This window comes from Falco peregrinus, chromosome 2, assembly GCF_023634155.1.
Source record: "Falco peregrinus isolate bFalPer1 chromosome 2, bFalPer1.pri, whole genome shotgun sequence".
NCBI classification, from domain to species: domain Eukaryota; kingdom Metazoa; phylum Chordata; class Aves; order Falconiformes; family Falconidae; genus Falco; species Falco peregrinus.
Genome location: NC_073722.1, coordinates 3,807,181 through 3,827,240, shown reverse-complemented (window position 1 = coordinate 3,827,240; position 20,060 = coordinate 3,807,181). Strand labels below are relative to the sequence as shown.

At 38.7% G+C, this 20,060-nt stretch overlaps 1 protein-coding gene across 9 annotated transcripts in view; it reads right to left on the bottom strand.

Annotated features, from left to right (window-relative positions):
* Positions 1 to 20,060, bottom strand: part of TENM3 (teneurin transmembrane protein 3) — a 323,405-nt gene that overhangs the window by 98,416 nt on the left and 204,929 nt on the right. For all 9 annotated transcript variants that reach the window (XM_055796254.1, XM_027777400.2, XM_055796255.1 and 6 more), the window contains one exon: positions 18,594 to 18,832. In XM_055796254.1, coding sequence (XP_055652229.1) covers positions 18,594 to 18,832 — 239 coding nt within the window. The remainder of the gene's footprint in view (positions 1 to 18,593; positions 18,833 to 20,060) is intronic.

Here is a 20,060-nt window from a genome sequence, read left to right as displayed (position 1 = left end):
AGGAAAAAAAGTCACCTTAATGCTGTGCTATGACACACATAACTTACGCAGTTTCTTGCTATCTGTGGTGTATTTCCTTCTCTTCCAATGACTCTATGATACCACAAAATTAATTTTACCGTAATTGCTCTAGTTTGGTGTAACATGGGTTTGCTCATTTCACTACAGCAGTTATCTCCAAAGCTAAAGCAGTCTTTCAGTGCTACTGGGGAATAAAAATACACTAGAAAAAACCCTGTAATAATGCATTTAACTATTAGTGCAAAACAGAAGGAAGATAATTCATTCTATCTTGTTGCTAATTCTGTCTCTGAAACAGATTACTGCTATAATCAATGTTACCAATTTATTCATTCCTTCTACCCAAATGACAAACAATTCTTCATCCCTTTTGGTTTCATCTCTGATCTTTCAAATGATTCTATGACTGTGGCAGCCCTTACTTAAGACAAACAGGCATCAGTGGAAGTTTAGTCAGGCAGACAGCAAACAATGCAGAATTAAGGCTTTCTCTGCCAGGTCTTTGACTTAAACTCTCCCCTTTACCCTCAACAAAACAAAGAACCAGAATGCAACCGAAGACCTATCACTGAATGCTTCAAAGACTGAAATCCTCACTATAGATGACATATTATCTTTGTTCCAAGTCTCTGACTCCACTATTACTCTTCTTTCCCAGACCTTAAATTGCCTGTCAAAGCCTGATAATGTAGAACATTCCTTGACCCTAAAACCTTATTTCTTTTCCCCCCCTCTCATCTCTTGTTAAACCGTAAATCCGACCACCACCATTTTTGGCACATCACTAGAATTAGCCATTATTATTTTGGCCCTACCTCAGCTGAAATTCTTATTTATGTATTAATCATCTGATGATTATATCTTTTTTAACATATTTCATCAAAATCCCTAGGGTCAAACTCTTACTATCTGTTATTCTAGTCCACTCCACTGGCAGCAATGAAAGACTGAAAATAGCTAAATATTTCATGATTCCAATCCAGTACATTTCTTGTCTTCAGTCTGGAGGTCTAAATCACCTCTCCTAACTTTGCTGGCTTCTTATCACTTTTAATACTCTTCAGGAGGAAAAAAAAGAAAGTGACATTAATTTTGTAACTCCAGAAGTATATTCCTTCCAAACACACGAGCTTAGAACATCATTAACAGCTCTGTCTGCTAGTGCTATGTACATGCCCTGTGCCTCTTCACGCTCCACTGGGAGATCAGAAGGGGAAGCAGTGACATGACCTTCTAGCCATTCCTTCATAATTCAAAACAGTTGGAATTTGAAGTCTTCAGAGGTAAGGACTGTGGGATGTATATTGATTACATTTCAAAGAACCATAGTTACTACAAGGTAAGTGACAATTACCTTTTCTTTGTGTTTGTACTGATTTGAGTCCCACTGTAGTTCACTGTCAAAGCTGGTAATAGTTGTATCCCTCAAAAATACTACTGCTCTCTCAACTTTGACACTGAACTAGCATCAAGTTCAGTAAACAACGTCTAATAAAAATGAACAGATGGATACATGCAGCTGTTTCACAGATTGTGAATACTGGAATGCTTTTGAAGCAGACCAGAAATGTTGCTTGACAACTCCAATGGCAACCAAAAACTTCCAGTGTGTAATAACACACTAAATAATTCGACTATGTAATCTCTCTGAGACAGCACTATGGAATTTAGAGAATTGTCCTTTCGGTATAAACGTATGAGAACAACATGAAAGAATTAGGCTTCTTGCTACAGGATTGAAATATGAGACAATTTCTTTAGAGATGGGGAACGTTAAGAACATGGGTAAATTGACTCGTTAAGACAAATTCAGGTACTATTTTGTTGATTAAGATTGGTCTTATCTCAGCCAGCCATCTATATAAAAGCAGACTTCAAGCCCTTATCAGCGGACAGTGAGGCACCTGCTGAAAATTCTCCATGCCCCCATGAGTCTGATATGCAGCACCTGGTACTGGTAACGGCACACCGAGAACACACCACGGCAGGGGGTCTGAGACCTTCAGGTCAGATGTTATGAACTAGTTCTGAATTTCCAGAGGGGCAATGATGCAGGCAGACTGCAGGGTTTTGTTTGTTTGTTTGATTTCCTTGGGTCTAGAGAAGAATGAACACTTCCTCCCACCTTTGGGACGGGGATGTCAGAGTTCAATCCCCTTTTCTGTTTCTATTATGTTCAGAGAAATGATAGGTTTGCTTCTTTCTATAAAGAATTTGATATATGAAGCAAAATTAAAGCAAAACCATATAAAGCAAAATATATTTTTCTATTCCCAGCTGCTATTTTTAGTCCCAAATCTAATGTAAAGCAGGTCTTGATTTTTGTATTAGATATTGCCCGTCAGGTCTGGTTTATTGCCATTCAATTTGGCATTTATTTGGTGTTAGACACTGACAATGAAGGGAAGAGACCCTTCCTAGAGTAACTAGTTCTGAGTCTGCCAAATCTATGAGGTTGTTAACGCTGGAACAACTTCTAGTACTGGCACGTCTTTGATGGCAGGAAGGACTTGCCTGAGAATGCCAGATGCCTCTAACCAGAAAGCACGCAGCTTTTGATGGCTGTGGTTATAGACCACAACAACTCCATCCAAACAACCCATGGCTGCAAGCATGGATGAACCCTCAGGGAACAGGAGAAAAGATGGGTTGTCACAATTCCAAACGTGCCCACAAACCTTAATGAAAGCTTCCTTATACTTGTATCAAGACTGGGATGATTGCTCCCATCACGAACAGAACGACTTCACGCAGAGAAACAGACAATGGTCTCTGCCTATTCTGCTGTTTCAGTCCCCATCTCTATTCTGCAAAGGAATCTCTAGCTACCAACAGATCTTCACCTGCTGCAGTTATGATAGCATTTTACTTTGGGACTGACAGAGGTGTTTAAGACGGCATCTGTACATCTGCTGGACAAATTATCGGCATTATGGCCAGCCTTTAGGGTGCAGTGATAGTTGAAATTGTGAGGACTCCATTCCCTCTAACAGAGTGGGAAGGAGAGGCATCAGAGAGGATAAAGTCCTCAAGAATCTGCGCTGCTTTTGGCATGAGCGCAGCACCAGTGTCTGGGTGGTGCTGGTCAGTATAGCTGAATTCTACAGGACAAATCCCAAACATACAAGCAGTGACTAAACCAACAGTTGGGCTTTTACCTCCGCTTTGTATTTCTGCAAAGTAGAACACACCAAATGGACTGGGATATTAAAAAGATTCAGGGCTCAGATTAAAGGAGTGCATTTATACCCACGGTAGCACTGATGTGAACACAAAAAAGCCATCATTTGTTACAAGCTATCAGGTAATCCTACCATCTCTCACCACACAGTTCACTGAAGGGTTTCTGAACCACCTTAAACTGCTTTTTCAAGCTTGGTTGATCTCACCTTTCACTGTGTAATTGAGGTCTAGGTATTTTGGCTTGTAATCTGTCTACAAGGCCTTCATTTCCACTTAAGAATTAAAATAGCAACTAAGAATACATTTCACAGCAAATATTTGGAAAGACTATTATGACTAGTTTACACTGTGTAAACCATTTTACAATAATCTGCTTCGGGAAGAAGTTGCTGCTATCAGGCCCTTTCATTCTTCTCATGTTACCAGCCCATTTGTCTTGCAACCTAGTATTGCTATGCTTTATGCATTCTCTTTACAAGGAACTTCTTGTTGAGCAAACCACACTGTATTATCACTTCAAAACTCTCCTTGAGATTTCCTTCAGCAAGCCCAAAAGAAATCAGTCCCTTTATTAGCAGGTAGTAAGACAGAGGGATAATTTTATGTAACTATGTGGCAGGACTAGGACTGTGAGAGCTGACAACTACCTGCTGCTGCATTCGACTGGGAAGTGCTTTCCTTTTGCCTTGCTTGCTAGCCCAAAGCTCGCTCTCTGCAAAGAGGCACAAAAAAGAACTGTAACAGAAAAGCAATTTATGTAGCTCTACCTCCATTTAGCAAAATCTGGGCTTGTCTGATTCCCCCCCCCCCTCCTCATACACTTAAATGGTAAGAGGATAGGGACAGCTAGTTGATAAATAAATTACACAGGTGTTAACATCCTCCAGTATCCAGGACATAGCTCTGAACAGAAAACAAAGTTTGGACACAGGTGTGAATATACACACAGTGCTGGGTGGGATCTATAACTGCTATCTGAAAGAAAGAGTATTTTTTTCTTTGTAAGAAAGAGTAGTAATATGCAGTAAAAACCAGAGAAACTTCTTTATTATTCTGGTCAAAATTAGAGGGCGTCTTTATTGTAACTCACCAGGACCAACCACATCTTTTCTTGAAGTACTGTAAGCGACAAATAGCCTCATATGGAAAACAAAGGGCACAGCAAACACCCTATGAGCTGTGCAAGTGAAAGTATTTAAGAGGCAGGTGATAAGGAGGAGCAAGCAAAACCATAATGCCTATAAGCGGAGGCTTTATTCATGGAATTAGCCCTACGGTAACTGGAGAGGTGACCAAAGTTTGAGTCTGAAGTCTATGACGTACTGGTCAGAAGTGCCAGTAATTCCATAGCTTCCATTCTGAATGTTGTAAACTTGTTTTTTTTTTTTTGCAGCGAAATTCTGCAGGTCACACAGTGCATTTCTGGGGAACAAGAATTTACAGATAGGAGGATTCTCTGAAGTAGAAAGAAGCAGAAACAGGGTTGCCTGAATTGGGAAATGGACTTCCAGTGTTTCCTCCAGCTCATCTCAGAATAACGACAGATCAAAAATTAACACTAGACAGCGGAAAGAAGAAACACTGGCTACCTCTAAGCAGCAAGCATCTCCCCAAGACCTCTGGAGATAAGCCCTATGGTATACACTCTATAAACATAAAGAAATCGACACTGTGGGGAGAGTTGGCAAAAGGAACCGAATGATGTTGGCGACCCTCCTTCCTTTCCCCCGTGTGTTTTACAAAGTATGGTAATCAAGTCTTATTTAGGAAGCTGTGCTTGAAGAGGAGCTTCTTGCTAAAATATTGAACTCACCTTCCAGGACTGTTACTACTACATATTTTTGGGTGCTGGTGCTTTCAAACCACGATTTACAAAATTGCTTCCCTTGAATTAATAGAATAATATATATGCACACTAGCACATAAGGAAAAGTGAATATAATTTATATTTAAAGCAATGCAAAAAGATTATAATTTAAACTAAGCAAATTGCAATTATTGCTCAATCTTGTTGAAGGATTATCTTCTAGTTCATCTCCCTGTTGGCAATACATTTTCAAATGAAGTATTTGAACATTGAAGTGGTTTTCAAAATTATCTCCCGTATATTTTTCTTGCAGCTATAATTAGAATCTAAACCTATTTTATTCTGAAGGACCTGGAGTGGACCAGAAGATGTGCAAATCAACTGTCAGTGATTTGCATTCATTTGCTTTTTTCTAAGATAATAGGATGCCTTGGATGTTGCTGCAGATCAAATAGTGAATTAAAAACAGTTAATTAAAATTTTAAATAAAGTGAATTAAAAGTTACAAAGACAAGTTCTTTATTACTGTTTTTCTCAAACCAACAAAAAGCCTGTTAATTCTAAATTTAAAATAATTTTAAAGCACATGCTTTTGAGCACCTTCAAAATGTTAGCCACCAGGAGCATCATATAAAAGTTTCTGGACCTGTATGCTGAATGTAAGACATTTCAGTATAGCATTATATGAAAAATTTAGCGATACCTATCCAGATCGATACAGTAACTGAAAAAGTATGGTCTCTTTTCTTTTAGCCTGAACTGCTGAATGGGTCCATTGATTTTACTGTTTCACCTGCAAAAACATCCAACCTTTATACTCTAGCCTTCATTTTCACTTGGAACCCTTTAAGAAAGAATTTGCAAAACACATCACAAAAAATTGCCTAGAAAAATACAGCAACAAAGATATATCAGCTATCCACTATGGCTAAATTTACTTTCTTTGACCACTAACCAAAGATGATTATAAGCCATTTTAAATTATGCTGCATTTGAACTGTAAGAAAGGTATGTGGTAGTCTCAGTGTTACTATTTTTACTACAGTCACCCAAAAATGGAACGTTTATTCCTCTGAAAACTTGTATTGCTAGATACATCATTTTAGTTGTCAAGGCAGGGACTTTTATATAACAACGGTCTGATTCTGTCAACACCATTATGTGAGACACATTCAAAGCTTAAGGGAGAATCCAGATTTCTTAAAACAGAAACAAAGATCATTATTCACTAGCCTCTTATTTAAATAAGATGTATCTGTTATGTCTTGTTTCAGATTTGTCCATTTATTTTGATGATCATCCAACATTCCCCTTGTATAACAGTCTTCAGTATTACCTGAACAGTCTTTAGTATTATCCTGGGCTTTCTCCTGAACATAGCTTTTTTTCTTTCAGAAAATGTTGTTCACAGTTAACAAGATGGTGAAAAATCATTACAGGTACAGAAATTCTGGGGAAGTGCATATTAGATTGCTGACTCCTTTGAGACAAGGGATGTTTTGTCTCTTTTAGTTCATACGAAGACATGAAAAACATTCCATAAATTTTGGGTTTCTATCTAATAAAGTCAAAATCAATGATTTTGCTGTCAACTACTGTGGGGGAGAAAAAAAATTCCCTGATTTACGCTTTTCGAGACTGGGTTGAGACTGCAGGATAATTACTTCTCTGTATTCCTTCGGGCATTTCTTTACTCTCTTCCTTCTCAATCTTTAACTCCTTCCCTCTCCTCCCTTAAACTCGCCTTCTGGAAAACAGCTGAGACTCAGGTTTATGCTTATCTATTTTAGGTTTTTTTCTACAACTCCAACAGAAGTCTTGCTCAGGGCGACATCCTTTAGATCTCAGCCTTCATAAAACGGGAGCGTTAAAAAAAGCAATGGCGATGTAATGTCTCAAAATTCATTGGAAACATCTTTCTTAGGCAAGGGCATCAATGAACGGGTCCAACCATTTTTACAGTTCAAAAGCCTTATTCATTACAAATAAAAACCCCAAACCCAACAAAAGCTCACAAATCTCTTGAGGGATATAATAATAATGAAATGGCACTATATGATCATGCATAACCTATTTGCATGTTGATGGCATGGAGAAGTGCAGTTTGATGAAAAGATTTAAGAACCAAAGGAAAAAGAAACAGGGGCCAATTAATGTGATGTTCAAAGGACACACCAAGCTGGGATTTTATAGTATATAGTGAAATACTTGTGTTGCGTATTTCCATCTCATGACTGGCTGAAAAAAGATCAAAGCTTTTTTATTCCATATTAAGAATGACAGAATATTACAGCAAACATGCAATAAGGAGAAATGTAATAAGCTTTAATAAAAGATGATAATAAGGTTTGATAAGAACTTTTGGAATGTCACCAAATCTGGAATGTAAGATGAAAGCATCTGCATGTAGAGATTGTAGTGTGTTATTTGGAACCCCATGGAGCTAAACTGTGATTAGAACTACATATTTTTCCATAAATTAGCTTTTGTTTTGAATTTCCTGCTGAGATCACATACAAGTTGATTGAACGTGCAAGTCAATATATACGTTTTCTAATCCTTTACTGTTTGTTAGGCTTCATGATATCATGATTACAGCAGTCCACTTGTAGATCAATGGGACGTGATTGGGGCCAAGAGAAAATAACCTATAACCTCTTTACGAAACTTCTTCATGGTGATTTAGATCTATCCATGATAATTACCACTCACCTACCTGAACTGTGCAATTATGTGGATGCATAAACAAACCACAACATGCAGATCACCTTGCAAACCCAAAGAATTTCCACGTCAATCTGTATTTAAAACCAGAATATCCATATTTAAAAATACAACGGACACAGCGAGTTCACCATCAAAGAGGCTTTTTTACACAACTCTACCTTACCTCAACAATTCCAATATACACTTGTCAGCTATTAGGTATCTGCAAAAGCAATCTTGTGCAGATTCTTGGTTCAAAAAACCAAGGTTTAAATCAGCTCAGTGACTGCAGTTACCCCCTACTGAAACCTCTCCCGCACCCTCTATTTTAGCTCAGTTCCTCACAGCAACACAGTTTCTCACTATAGCAGGAATCACGACTGCCTAAGCAGCTGTGTGTGTGGGCACACAAGTGAGGCACACAAGAGGGTACTGGCTACTAGATGAAGCATCCTTTATTATATAGTCATTAATGCACTTTATGTGCATTGGAATAAAACATCATGTTCCTCTAGAGGCCTCACTGAAGTGAGACATGGCTTTTATGAAACTATTCTTGTGAGTAAAGATATACTGTAGGTACACGAAAATAAAAAACAAACCAAACAAATAATTTATCATATATGAGTTATGAAAGGAACCTATACCCTAAAGACAACTTTACTGTTAATAGTTTGTAAGACCAGTGATCTGTTGCTTGCAAGCAAGTTTGCAAGCCACTCTGTATTTTTAAAGAGTTAGGTAAGCCTTTGAAAAAAAGTTAGGATTACAGTTTCACATTGATGTTTTTTCCCCCCTTACAATAAAATCAGCCACGACACTGAACTAGAAAATCTTACAGGTGATACTAAGAATAGACAGTCTTAGCTCTAAAGTAGCAGTTACTTATAAAATTGGTGTAAAAAACCAATTACTCCTTTTACTGTGTGAAAAGATATTGGATCAGTAATAAGGACATGTTTTAAAATTATCCTCTACTTTTGATTCCGGTTGAACTGAAATAACAAGGATAGTATCTCTCCTTTTCAAACATACCTCAATATCATTACCTCTGCTTGAGATTACTAACAGGAGAGAGGCAGAAAAGAAGCTGCTGGGAACAAAAAACTTGGCAAGTAAGTTGAAAACATAAAGGACTATTCCTTGGCAGTGTGAAAAGATTTGGAGTGAGTCAAATGAGGACCCACTGTCCAACAAAAATGCCTCAATAAAAACTAGTGTGAAACTTGACATTTCAAAGATGAAAGACAATAAAACAACAGATGAGTTTTCAGCTTTTGCAAGTGAAGATAAATTTATTGTACCCTGTTGTTGTTTCACACCTTGTGAAACTCATGTAAATCACAGGTTAGCAAAGGGTGTTTATGCAGCTGGCTGTTAGTTTTCGCTGAGTATGACTGAAATAAAAATACTACTCTTCCTGTAGTAACTTGGAAGTATTTTTGAATAAAAACCACAGAGAACATACCTGTTAGGCTTCTAGAGCTAGCTAATTTTCCAAATGGCTGGTATTTATTTGCAATACCTAACCCTCTCCCATATTACTCCTTCTATAGAGTTATTAAAAGAGATGCCTTTGTGTAATCCTATTTCATCAAATGTTGGCAAAACCACTCTAGTTTTGTTTGAATGGTTTTATTATTGAGGAAAATTAAACATTTCAAATGCAAACGTCCACATCATCTACACAGTTGTAGCACGTTTGTTTTTCCTGGATTATAGAACTACAAATATTGTTATAGGTGATGACTTCTAAGAGACAGCATTTTTTTATCATTTCGTGAATGAAGTTGTCTGAAATGGCATCAATGTGAAAATGAAGGATCTCATGTTTAAAGATTCTTGTCTACTTCAGAGGACACCTAGCTTTCATCCATAATTAATCAATGCAGTAGGGTAATTACACCTATATAAAATCCATGTGTTCTTGCGATCGCAGTCATAAATGTAACATCAAATGATATTGCTCAAAGCAAGTTTGGATACATGTACTTGACCTTTTTATTCTAAAGTGCTTGTGTAGAGAGGTTTACCAAAATCTCATCTAAATCAGACATTTTTAACAGCGTATTTTAAAGCATTCAAAAAGAGACCAAGCATTTCTCTTAATAGAAAAAGATCTGAGAAAAGATTGCAATTTACAGAAAGGATGCACTTTATAAAAGATGCAAAGCATACACAAAACTACCGGTTTTGATACATGTATTATAATACGCACATCACAGCAGACAGCACGTCTCTAAGGGCTGCCTTCTTTCTTCACAGACACGAGCTAGAAAATAACGGAAGCTACCAGCAAAGAAGAGAAGACTGTAAACCTATGTCCACAACAACTTGAGTAATCACCTGTGTAATTTCATCTCTGCTTTGCAAAATCTCTTAAACATAGGCACGCGTTTGAAGTATCACATATGCTTACATACTACTAAAACATACATGTTTACCTGCATTGATAAAATAGGAGCTACATCTCTAAGCTTGCTATTTATTGAAAATAAGTAGCTGATGTAATTTAACTTCATTTCTCATTAGACTGAAACATTGCTACTATTTCAGAGTCTGCCAGAAGATACAGTAGTGCAGAAGGGCCCACTTCTCTACATAACGTGCTTGCAAAAGATACCAGTATTTCTGAGACCACCAGTTGGATCTTCATAAACCATCATATTGCATCACAGTATGATGGCAGAATCACACAGTGTGGGACCTATGGAAAATGACACCATGTCATCTTGCAGTTTATTACTACACCTGTTATATTGCCAGGATTACTGAGTTTCAATTTGCTCCACTGGGCAAAAGTGGAAGGGTGACAAGACTATTGCCAAAACCCTTCTGATATATCTTAATTAGAATACAAGCCTTTTTCAGAGCAGAGGTGGGTATGCTCCTTGACAGATTAACTTTTTTAATCCCTTGAAATCTTGTCAAGTTTCTTTTAACCTCCTGACTGCCAATTACATGTTCCTACATCCTTCTGTGCGAGGATTATCTTTCTCAATGAATGTTCTACTCTCAGTGCCACTAACAATAATAGCATGTGACATCCACAACACCAATCAAGTACTAATACTGTGCACTCCTGAAAGAGTAAATATTATATTATGCTTCGCACTGAGTCTGAAACACAGTAACAAGACCTTTGTTCAAAAAAACATCAACCAAAGGCGTTACTCACAATGGTATTCTTGCACGAGAAAAGAAAGTATGTTTAATGTTCAGGCTTCACAACACAGATGTTCAACACGTTTAGATTCTGTACTATTTCAACGAAAGATGTTAGAAACGCTTTCAGCCCAGTTCAGCCCAATAAGCTGGTGAAGCATAACAGCTTCATTTTCTGACTAGTCATTCTCTCTCCGTCTCCCAGTTTTGAAAGAAAGAATGTGGTGAAGAAAAGAAATTACATTCTTGCTTACAAAGTATTTCCACACTAAGAAGGCACAATGACCTCATCAGCAATGCTGTATAAACATTGTAAGAAACTCATACAGACGTCTAGAAGTCATAGCTATGGGATACCAAGGAAAATAAATTTATCTCATGTTAGTCATAGCTGAAAATCCCTGCAATGCAGAAAGTCATGGAAGTACTAGCTGTAATATTAAGCTTCAGGTTTAAGCATAAAACCAGTGTGGACAGTCACACGTGTATCTGAATACTTTCATTTACAAAGCACGTGTCAGAAATGACTGAAAGGAGTTGCCTGAACAGATATTATAAAGGCATGGCCTACAAGTACCAATTATCTGGCTTCTATAGTTCTGTTTTTAATGACTGTGAAGTATCGAGATGGAACTAGGACATTGCTACTTCAGAATCCAAGGACTTTCCTAAGGTCCATTCAGGATGTTAAAACCCTTTAGAAATTCCAGGAGGTGGTTTCCACCTGCTAAATAATTGTGCTGTACTGCATTCACCGTTATATGAGCACACACTGAAGGCCCAACTGAAGAGACTACACACCCTTTGGTCCTACTTTGTAGTTAGACCACATACCTGACCTTCAGTCAGAGAAAAGCAAGATGTGGCACTGATGTCTAAAACCACAGGCAAGCAGATTTTGACAGGTGTGGAGCAAAAGCCACGCATGCTGCCGAAGCAGAGCCCCACACATGGCACTGTCATCATCAGCGGCAGCGAGCTTCTGGATGCCCATGACATTTGGATCTGGAAACATGCATTCTAGACAGAAGTAAGACATGACTATGTACCTAATCCACAGCTGCTTGCTTTGAGAGGCAGCCACTTCCAATCGCCATCAAGCCTGAACTGATAAGGGAAACGTTTAATTTGGGAAAAGGAAGGATGACAGTGAACTGACAGTGACACTGCTTCTGTCTCCAAATGCACCAGAGACACACGGAGCTTTCCCTAAAAGCCCCATGGACACTTAAAATGAGAGTTTTCTACAACTTTTTAATGTACTCTCTGTAGTGCTGGAGACGCTGGCTGCCTTCACAGCTCCAGAGATAGGCACTCACTGAGCAAAACCACAAGATGTTGATGTAGTTCTCCTAAGTGCTTGGTGCAGACAACGCTAAGAACCCATTCTTTGATAGGTGATGTGCTTTCTCAGAAAAGTTTGTAAAAACAAGTTTCCCTGCTGTAGATTTTTGGATGGTAGTTGGAATACACTGTGATATGTGGACTTGGTAAACTGTAAAATCTCAGAGCACTTTCTTCAAATGATGTCAACAAACCAAGAGGAAAACCAAAATATTTCTTATTACCCCCCCTGCCCCGAATCAGATATATAAATGTATTAGTCTACCTCAATACCTCTAATTTGATTGAAAGAGGAATGAGGTGAGAGCATAAATCTGGCAAACTGTAAAAATCTGCCACATATCTGCAGACAGGGAACATATTTCCAATCCATACGCCTCAGTGAAGCTCCAGTCATAGCTAAGGTCCCAGCACAACCTGGGGAGGCAGATGGATGTGGGGAAAGAATGCGGAAAAACAAAAGTTCTTGATGAAACTCTCAGTGACAACAGCATTACAATACTCAAAATTAAATGCAGGTCAAAGAGAAAAACAGTTTCTATAAACACATAATGAAAAGTAAAGGTGATTAATGGCAACTTAACTACATTCTCCCTCATGCCTGTTAATTACAATACCTATGCTGGGTATTGCAATAAAAATTCCATTTAAATGGCATTATTAATTAAGTTGTTTTCTTCATTCCTGGCAGTAATTGAGCTTTACAAACAGCAGAATAATGTTAACTTGGCATTGCAATAAAAAAGAAATATTGTATTGTTCTTTATTGATAAAATAAAATAGATTCCTTTTGATTACAGGTATATGGAGTCATTGCTTTAGTCACAAAAATTCAGTTCTACAATTGTCACGGTTGTAAGTCCATTAGTTTTGGGGAGCGTGGTTCTGCCCTACTATGACTTCTGCCACTGAGAACAGAAAAAGGCATCTGGTCCTCTGCAATCTGGGAAGAGACATGAATGCCAGCAGCTATCACACTAAATCCTGAGTAATATGGGAGAACCACAGACAAGAAACTTGGGAACACACTGGAGACATGCAAAGTTAACCTCAATCTGCAGAAACAGACAGTTTTCTAATTTTTAAGGATTACTTAAAGCTCACCTGCAGGATAGTTAATTGACCCTCAGTTATAATTTTCACACCCTGTACCCCTCCGTGTCAAGTCTGCTCTAATGATGAAACTTGTTTGCTATTTTTCCTGGCCACCTCCTTCTCTTTCTGCCTTAAAACCTCTTATTTTAAGTTGCTCTGCTACTCTCAGTAGGTTTTTGAGATAACTCTGAAGATAGCTGTCCATTATTAGAAATCTATTAGCATATAAATTTTCAGTTTAGTTTAAATAGCTTGAGATGATGATAAAACATTAATGTTTCTAGATGGACGAAAAGCATGAATGCACAGTATTATAACCACAGAATAAGTACAATGTACCTATTTTTATACAAATGTGGAAAATACGAACTATCTGTAATTATAAAAAATGGCTTTCAAGTCTGGTATCTCTTTTCCATTCACATTTCATTTGCAATTTGTGTTATGACTGTATGGTCATCTCCGTGTCATAGCAGAACTGCCGTTTTTCTACTGTTTCTCACGGAACGAAACATAAATTAAAGTACATGTTTTCCCAAAAGATGTTCCAGTTAAGTCTAAATCTTAGCTTTCTTTTCTGTCCAAATTAGATTTGCTTAACTGTTCACAGCAAGCAGTAGTGACAAAAATAGTCCTGTAGCCTTTTTAATTAAACAAAACTCATTTATCCTTTTTTTCCCCCTCTATAGAAGAGATGCCCTTCTGTTATCACTGATACTTAAATATTTGCTTTATCACAAAGAATAGCTAGCTGCTGTATATTCTTGTCCTGACCATTGGCTGCAGAGCTAAGGTTAATAAAATGATCAATTCCAAGGTACACAGAGGGTGAAATGCTCAACAGACTTGAAAGTACAACAGATTGTTGTGAAGAAGTCAGGACAGCAGAGGCCCGACTAAATAGGTCAGGTCTCCCTGTGTATTTGAAGACTGTTTTATGTTCACAGAAACCTATTTAGTAGACATAAGACACCATTCATGACGGATGCATGCAATCTTTCAGTGTAAAACTCTTCAAGCGTAATTGAATGATTCTGGTACTGTGTAATTCTAACACTGACTGAGGAAAACTGCTCGCCCCTGGTTGCATGCACAGTGAAAACGGCACTCACTCACTTCTTGTATTGACTTAGACCATGTCAAGATAGTGCCATTGGCAATGGAGAATCAGTTGCCAGAGCAATTCTTGGGGACGAGAGAGGGGCCTGATGTCCCCAGATTTTCATTAATTTCGTCCAGTTGTTGAATCCACACTAAAGAAGAAATAATTGGTATAGTACCTATCAGTCTGTTAACATAGCTGGTCAGAGTCTGTGCTACACAACACCATATTGGAAACAACTCCTGACTGACGTAGTACTCTAAAATTGCACAGTGGATTTTTTCTGTTAGAAGAAAACCACACCCAAGAACAACTGACCCTCCCTTAATAAAACCAAGAGTGGACAGAGCAGATCCCAAATGGCAGAACTGAAGAATGGAGGTGACATATGAAACGTTGATTTGATGCCCATGTTTGACCTAGTTGTTCTACAGAACTTTCATTCATTCGTTGCAAATGACGGATGGTGAATGAGGCAGTAAGCCATGGGGAGAGGAGGACAGTTTTGTTTTGTCTTGAACACTGTAAAGCTGGACTCCATTTCTGGCTCTCACACAGGCTTCCTGTACCAAGTTTGGGTAAAACTATTAATGTATTTAGAAAGAGGTCAAACTAAGGCAACTGCACGTTTCTTACTCTTTCATGGCTTAAATTTAATACTGCTCTTCCTAGTCTTCCAAACAGGGAAAAAGATTCTAAAATTTTCACGCTGGAAAAAAAAAAATGGCCATTTTCTTCCTTGGTTGAAAATCTGATTATGGATAGCAGTTAAGCAAATGAGCAGCTTGAAGAAATTCCAGCGTACTCCTGATCCCAAAACGAGGCAGTTTATATTCTTTATTCCCCATCTTTCTAACCCACTATTTCAGGGAGCTCTTCTTTGAATCCTTTACTCTAGATGAGATCTCCACTTTCCTGTATGTTGCTGTACTATCTTTCGGTTCAGCACTTGCATGTTCCTGTTGCTTAACTCCTTGTTTCTCAACCATTTAATTGCAGATGAAGCTTCTAGACAAAGGATCAGTATTTTCCCAGCTCCTATTTTCCTCTAAAAATTAGCAGGTCTCATTGGCAGGAATGGTGAACTTAAACATTTTGTACGTTGCAAAATGGCTGAGAGAGACCACGAGGACTAGAAAAGCAAGAACATGTGGGGAGGCTGGAAGTGAGACGCACTTTCCTTTAGGCTGAAATAACATTTTCAATTCCTTCTGAAACCCAAGACTGCATTAAGTGGCCTTACAATACAGTGTTTGCTTTCTGCCCCAATACAGTGTTTGCTTTCTGCCCATGCTTACACCCTCTGCTCTCACCTCCTCTTTGAAGACTCCGTAAATGTAGGAGTCTTTCCTGTCAGTGATGGAAGAAGTGCAAGACAGACCAGACTCTTGATGTAGCTCCTTCCCCTGGTTAGGCTAATTGACAGAGCAGTAATTGGCTGAGTAGTTCTGCAAAGGCAGACATGGAGTCTAGCAAACTGTCTCTTCTGCCTTATGTCGCCTGAGAAGAGGCAGTGGGATCCGAAGTCACTGTCTCTACCCCATATCCACTGCAACTAAAATAGGCCTGGGCACGACACATTCATCTCTCTGCTTTTCTGACAAGAGCTGGTTACACCACCGCTCACTGGGTAAGCAGTCTTACTAGTTCTTCAGTCCGCAGCCGCCACAGTCACACAGCGGACATCAGCCACACTATGCTCCTTATCAATGTATACTGGCATATTTTGCAGCAAGGGCTGTAGCACTTCCACGCTTGTGGCAATGTCTCTCTATGAAGTTCAAAACATGTCTCAAACTGCCTTTATGAACGTGACATGCCACCTCAGATGCTGTAAACCTCAGCAGACAAGCCAGACCACTGTATTAGAGCCATGTCACAAGATGCTAGAGGTCCCACAATACCACAGTCCTTCCCAACTTTTTATATTATGACCCATTTCTTACTCAGTCATTTCCCTTTTCACACCTATGTTATGAAACAGTTAACCAAGGTGAAGGACCGTTTCCATCTTACATTAATGATTTCCACCGATTTATACTTGGACAGCCTATTAAATGGAGAGTAATTCTGATACTACATCTGTGGAGATGGCAAAACCACATATATGAATGAGTGTAATCCATTCATGGTTTTATGGACCTTAAGTTCTCTAGAGAGTGTCCCTGAGTGCTGGATTTTACATTTAGATTGCTGAGTTAGCTGAACTGTGTGTAATATCACCAGTAGGCAAAGAGCTCCCTATTGACTATGGGCAGAGGCAGGCCCTTGTGCATTATTTCAGCAAGGATGTGAGCTGGCATGCGCCCATGAAATGAAATGTTGTACAGCTATATTCGGGGTTTTTTTACAGGTTATGTGAATAAATGATGTGTGGAGCTGAAAGCTCTCACTCACTGGAAAGCTCGTCTCTTTTTCCCAAATACAGGAATAGAGGCGCATTAGACATGCTTACATTTCTTAATGTGCCTGTGGGAGAAATAATCCGGTACAGCCATCTTCCTGTGCCCCTCAGATTCATAAATAATCTCACTCTTTGGGGCTAGCAAAGTGTAGAGCTCAGCTCAGAATCAGGTCTTCAATATTTTACCGTCTGGCTGCTTTTCCCGGTTCTTGACAGTGATACTTCACACTGAATTCTTCTTTTGTATTTATGTATTTATTTAGTAGCAGATGTTTGCTTCTGATGAGTTATAAGGCAATATTATGGAGACCGAGTGCAATTAATATGCTTTATAGATGGGATTATTTCCACTCCACTTTAAAAAAGATGTAGTGTTGTCAAAGCTTAACTCTAAACCACACCTTTATAGTCCTGCGCACGTTCACAGAACTTTAGTACAGAGCCAGTGACTGCAAGGGGCTGGACGGCAGCGGCAAGCCCTGTGTTCGCATACGTGCCTTTTGCTCTTCGGGGCTGGCAGCTGAAGTGGAAAAGGTGCTCAGGGGGCTTGGTTTTGCTGGGGCAAAGCAGAATTTCTCCAGCTACTCAGCAACCCGGTTTCTTGCATTGTTCACAGGAGCTTCAGCTCAGGAAGAACTACTTCAAAGGCTTTATATAGCTTATGGTGCGCCTCGGATTGAAACGAAGCAAGTCCGTTTCAACAAAGGCAATGAAGATTTAAGGATCATAAGGTCTTCTAGGCTTTATTACTAATTTGCACTGATTTCAAAAAGAGGGAGGAAAGGAGAGATTGACTGTCCTCTTTCTGTTTTCTTTCCTTGACTTCTTAAGACTCTGTATCTAAGTGCAACCAATACCAAACCCCAGACCCTTACACTTGTATTTCCCTAACTGTGGTGACTTAAACTTCTAATTAACTAATCAGTTAAAAGAAAGTCTTTGAAGATCATTTATGGACTCAGAGGTGAAAAAATTTGTAATCTGGACAAAGCCACAGAAGAAATTACTAGCACAAAACCAGCCTGTTCTGTTCCCTCATTAAAGTCAATGTTATTTTTCTTACAGATAAGCACTGCCCCCAGTTAACAGCCTAAACCTCAAATTATAGAATATACATAGCGAACAGTTACGACATTAAATAATTACAGAGATGAAGAAATAAAGGAAATCCTCTAAAATAAAAATTGGGAAATGGAATTTAACAAACAAATAAAGAAAAGAGAGCATAATTAGAAATAAACAACCCGCAGGACAGGAAGACGTCTCTGTCCTTTTGGACAATTGTTTTCCCTATCTTGCAATCAAAAGCATGTATTAGACTTCTGCTCTACCTCTGTACACAAACATATGTGTATGTAATGATGAAATAAGTGATAGTTCACATTCCTAAATGCTGCATTAGTTGTATTTCATGCAAAATGAGAGGAAAAGAGTTCCATGGATAAGCTGCAAGTTATAGTCACGTTACAAAATTTTTAAAGCCTATATTTTGCACATACTTTTATAAGAACTAGACACCACATAGCTTAATTGCAGTTCAAATACTGCTTTGAATTAATTAATTCACCCACCATCATGCTGTAGAATGCTTGCAAAATACTCAAACTTTCTATTTCCTCAAAACAATTGGGACTTCTCTTTAAATAACTGTTGTGGTTTTTCCTGTTACCAAAAAGTTGGCTAGTTAAAAGTCAGTGTGTCACAGTCCATATACAATCCATCAGACATCCCTGTTCACGGTGACAATTACAAAAAATGGGACTCACCTATAAAGTAGGACAGCAGTATTGCCAGCAGCACTGAGACCCCTACAGCACAGAGCGCAGTGCATTTCCAGCTACAGTACTTCGAAGACTTCTTGAATTTAAAAGCACTTCTGGATAGAGTGTTCCTAGGTAGTGGCCGAGTAGGAGGGGAATAAACGGAGCCGGATGCCATTGTGTACCCTGGCGTTGCAGTACTGAACAGCGGTGTGGTCCCCGTTCCTGTTTTGAATAGGAAATGCCTGTGGAAGAAAGAGTGTATGGTAAAGTATGAAAGTAAATAAAGCTGGAGCACAGGCAGTCATACCTCTTTTGTTTAACGTTGCTTATTTTTCAAATAGCTAACAACATCCAATCGACAAAGGGTCACGGAATCAATACTTGTTGTAACACTCGGACATAAAAGACACTTTCCCTTTAAGAAAAGACTGAACCCCCCCAAACGTAGTAATACACTGGTTTCCAGACAGGAAACAAAACTACCCAAAACACAGTACGTTAGGGAGGAGGTCTCTCATAGTTTATCCAACAAGTTGGGACAGGCTTTCTGCTGCTGTTTATTTTTCTTGGCTTTTGCTACAGACTACAGGGAACTCCATTAAAAAGTCAATAAGCAATCTGACTATAGCCCACACTACTTATCACAGCCCTCCTGGGTTAAGTACAAAGAAAACAGCAATCTCTCAGATACAAACTTTTGGCAACTTTGCCAGAATTAGTCAGTTAACAGATTATTTTTTTTGTGTCCTAAATACTCAGTTCTCTAAGCCATATCTCCTTGCATGTAATCTTACCATAACAAGACCGTACTATGGATACAGCAGCTAGTCACAGCCCAGGAAGGACTCTAAAGAAATGTATTTAGTAAGTGCTTAAAAGAACCACTGCCAGCAAGAGAAATGAAAAGCAAAGCCGAAGTTAAGACACACTCTGTGAGTTACCAGTAAACTTAATTTTTTTTCCAATTTAAATTTCTAAAAGAAGTATTACTCCCTGAGCCTACATGCAGTAGAACCCTTTAATTTTAGTTCATGCAGGTGTAATTATTTTGGAAGAGCCTCTAAGCATAGCAGATACTACCTGGAGTTTTTCTCCTGACGCACGTATACAACTCCACAAACAATAAAACCTCAGCCAAACAAAGTTCTTTGCAGCAGGGTTTTTTCCACCAATTTGCTATGTTGGCAAATCTGTAGTGTAAGGCTTGGCCTTACCTAATTAGATTTTGCAAAATGAATACATTATAGCTAAAAATGGTAAGAAAGCACACTGTGGAGAATTTTGAACTTCCCAAGCACACTAACAGCTGAACAGAACTAGAGAGGTGTTTGCATTTTTTAATAGGTAAGAGACACTCATGAATTGCTGATACCCAGGTCCTCCTGAAGCTGAGTGCATGCTTACACTGTGTTTGCCTACTGCAGGTCACCTACACAGTATGGGTCAGAGGATCTGGCCCCAAATGAGCTA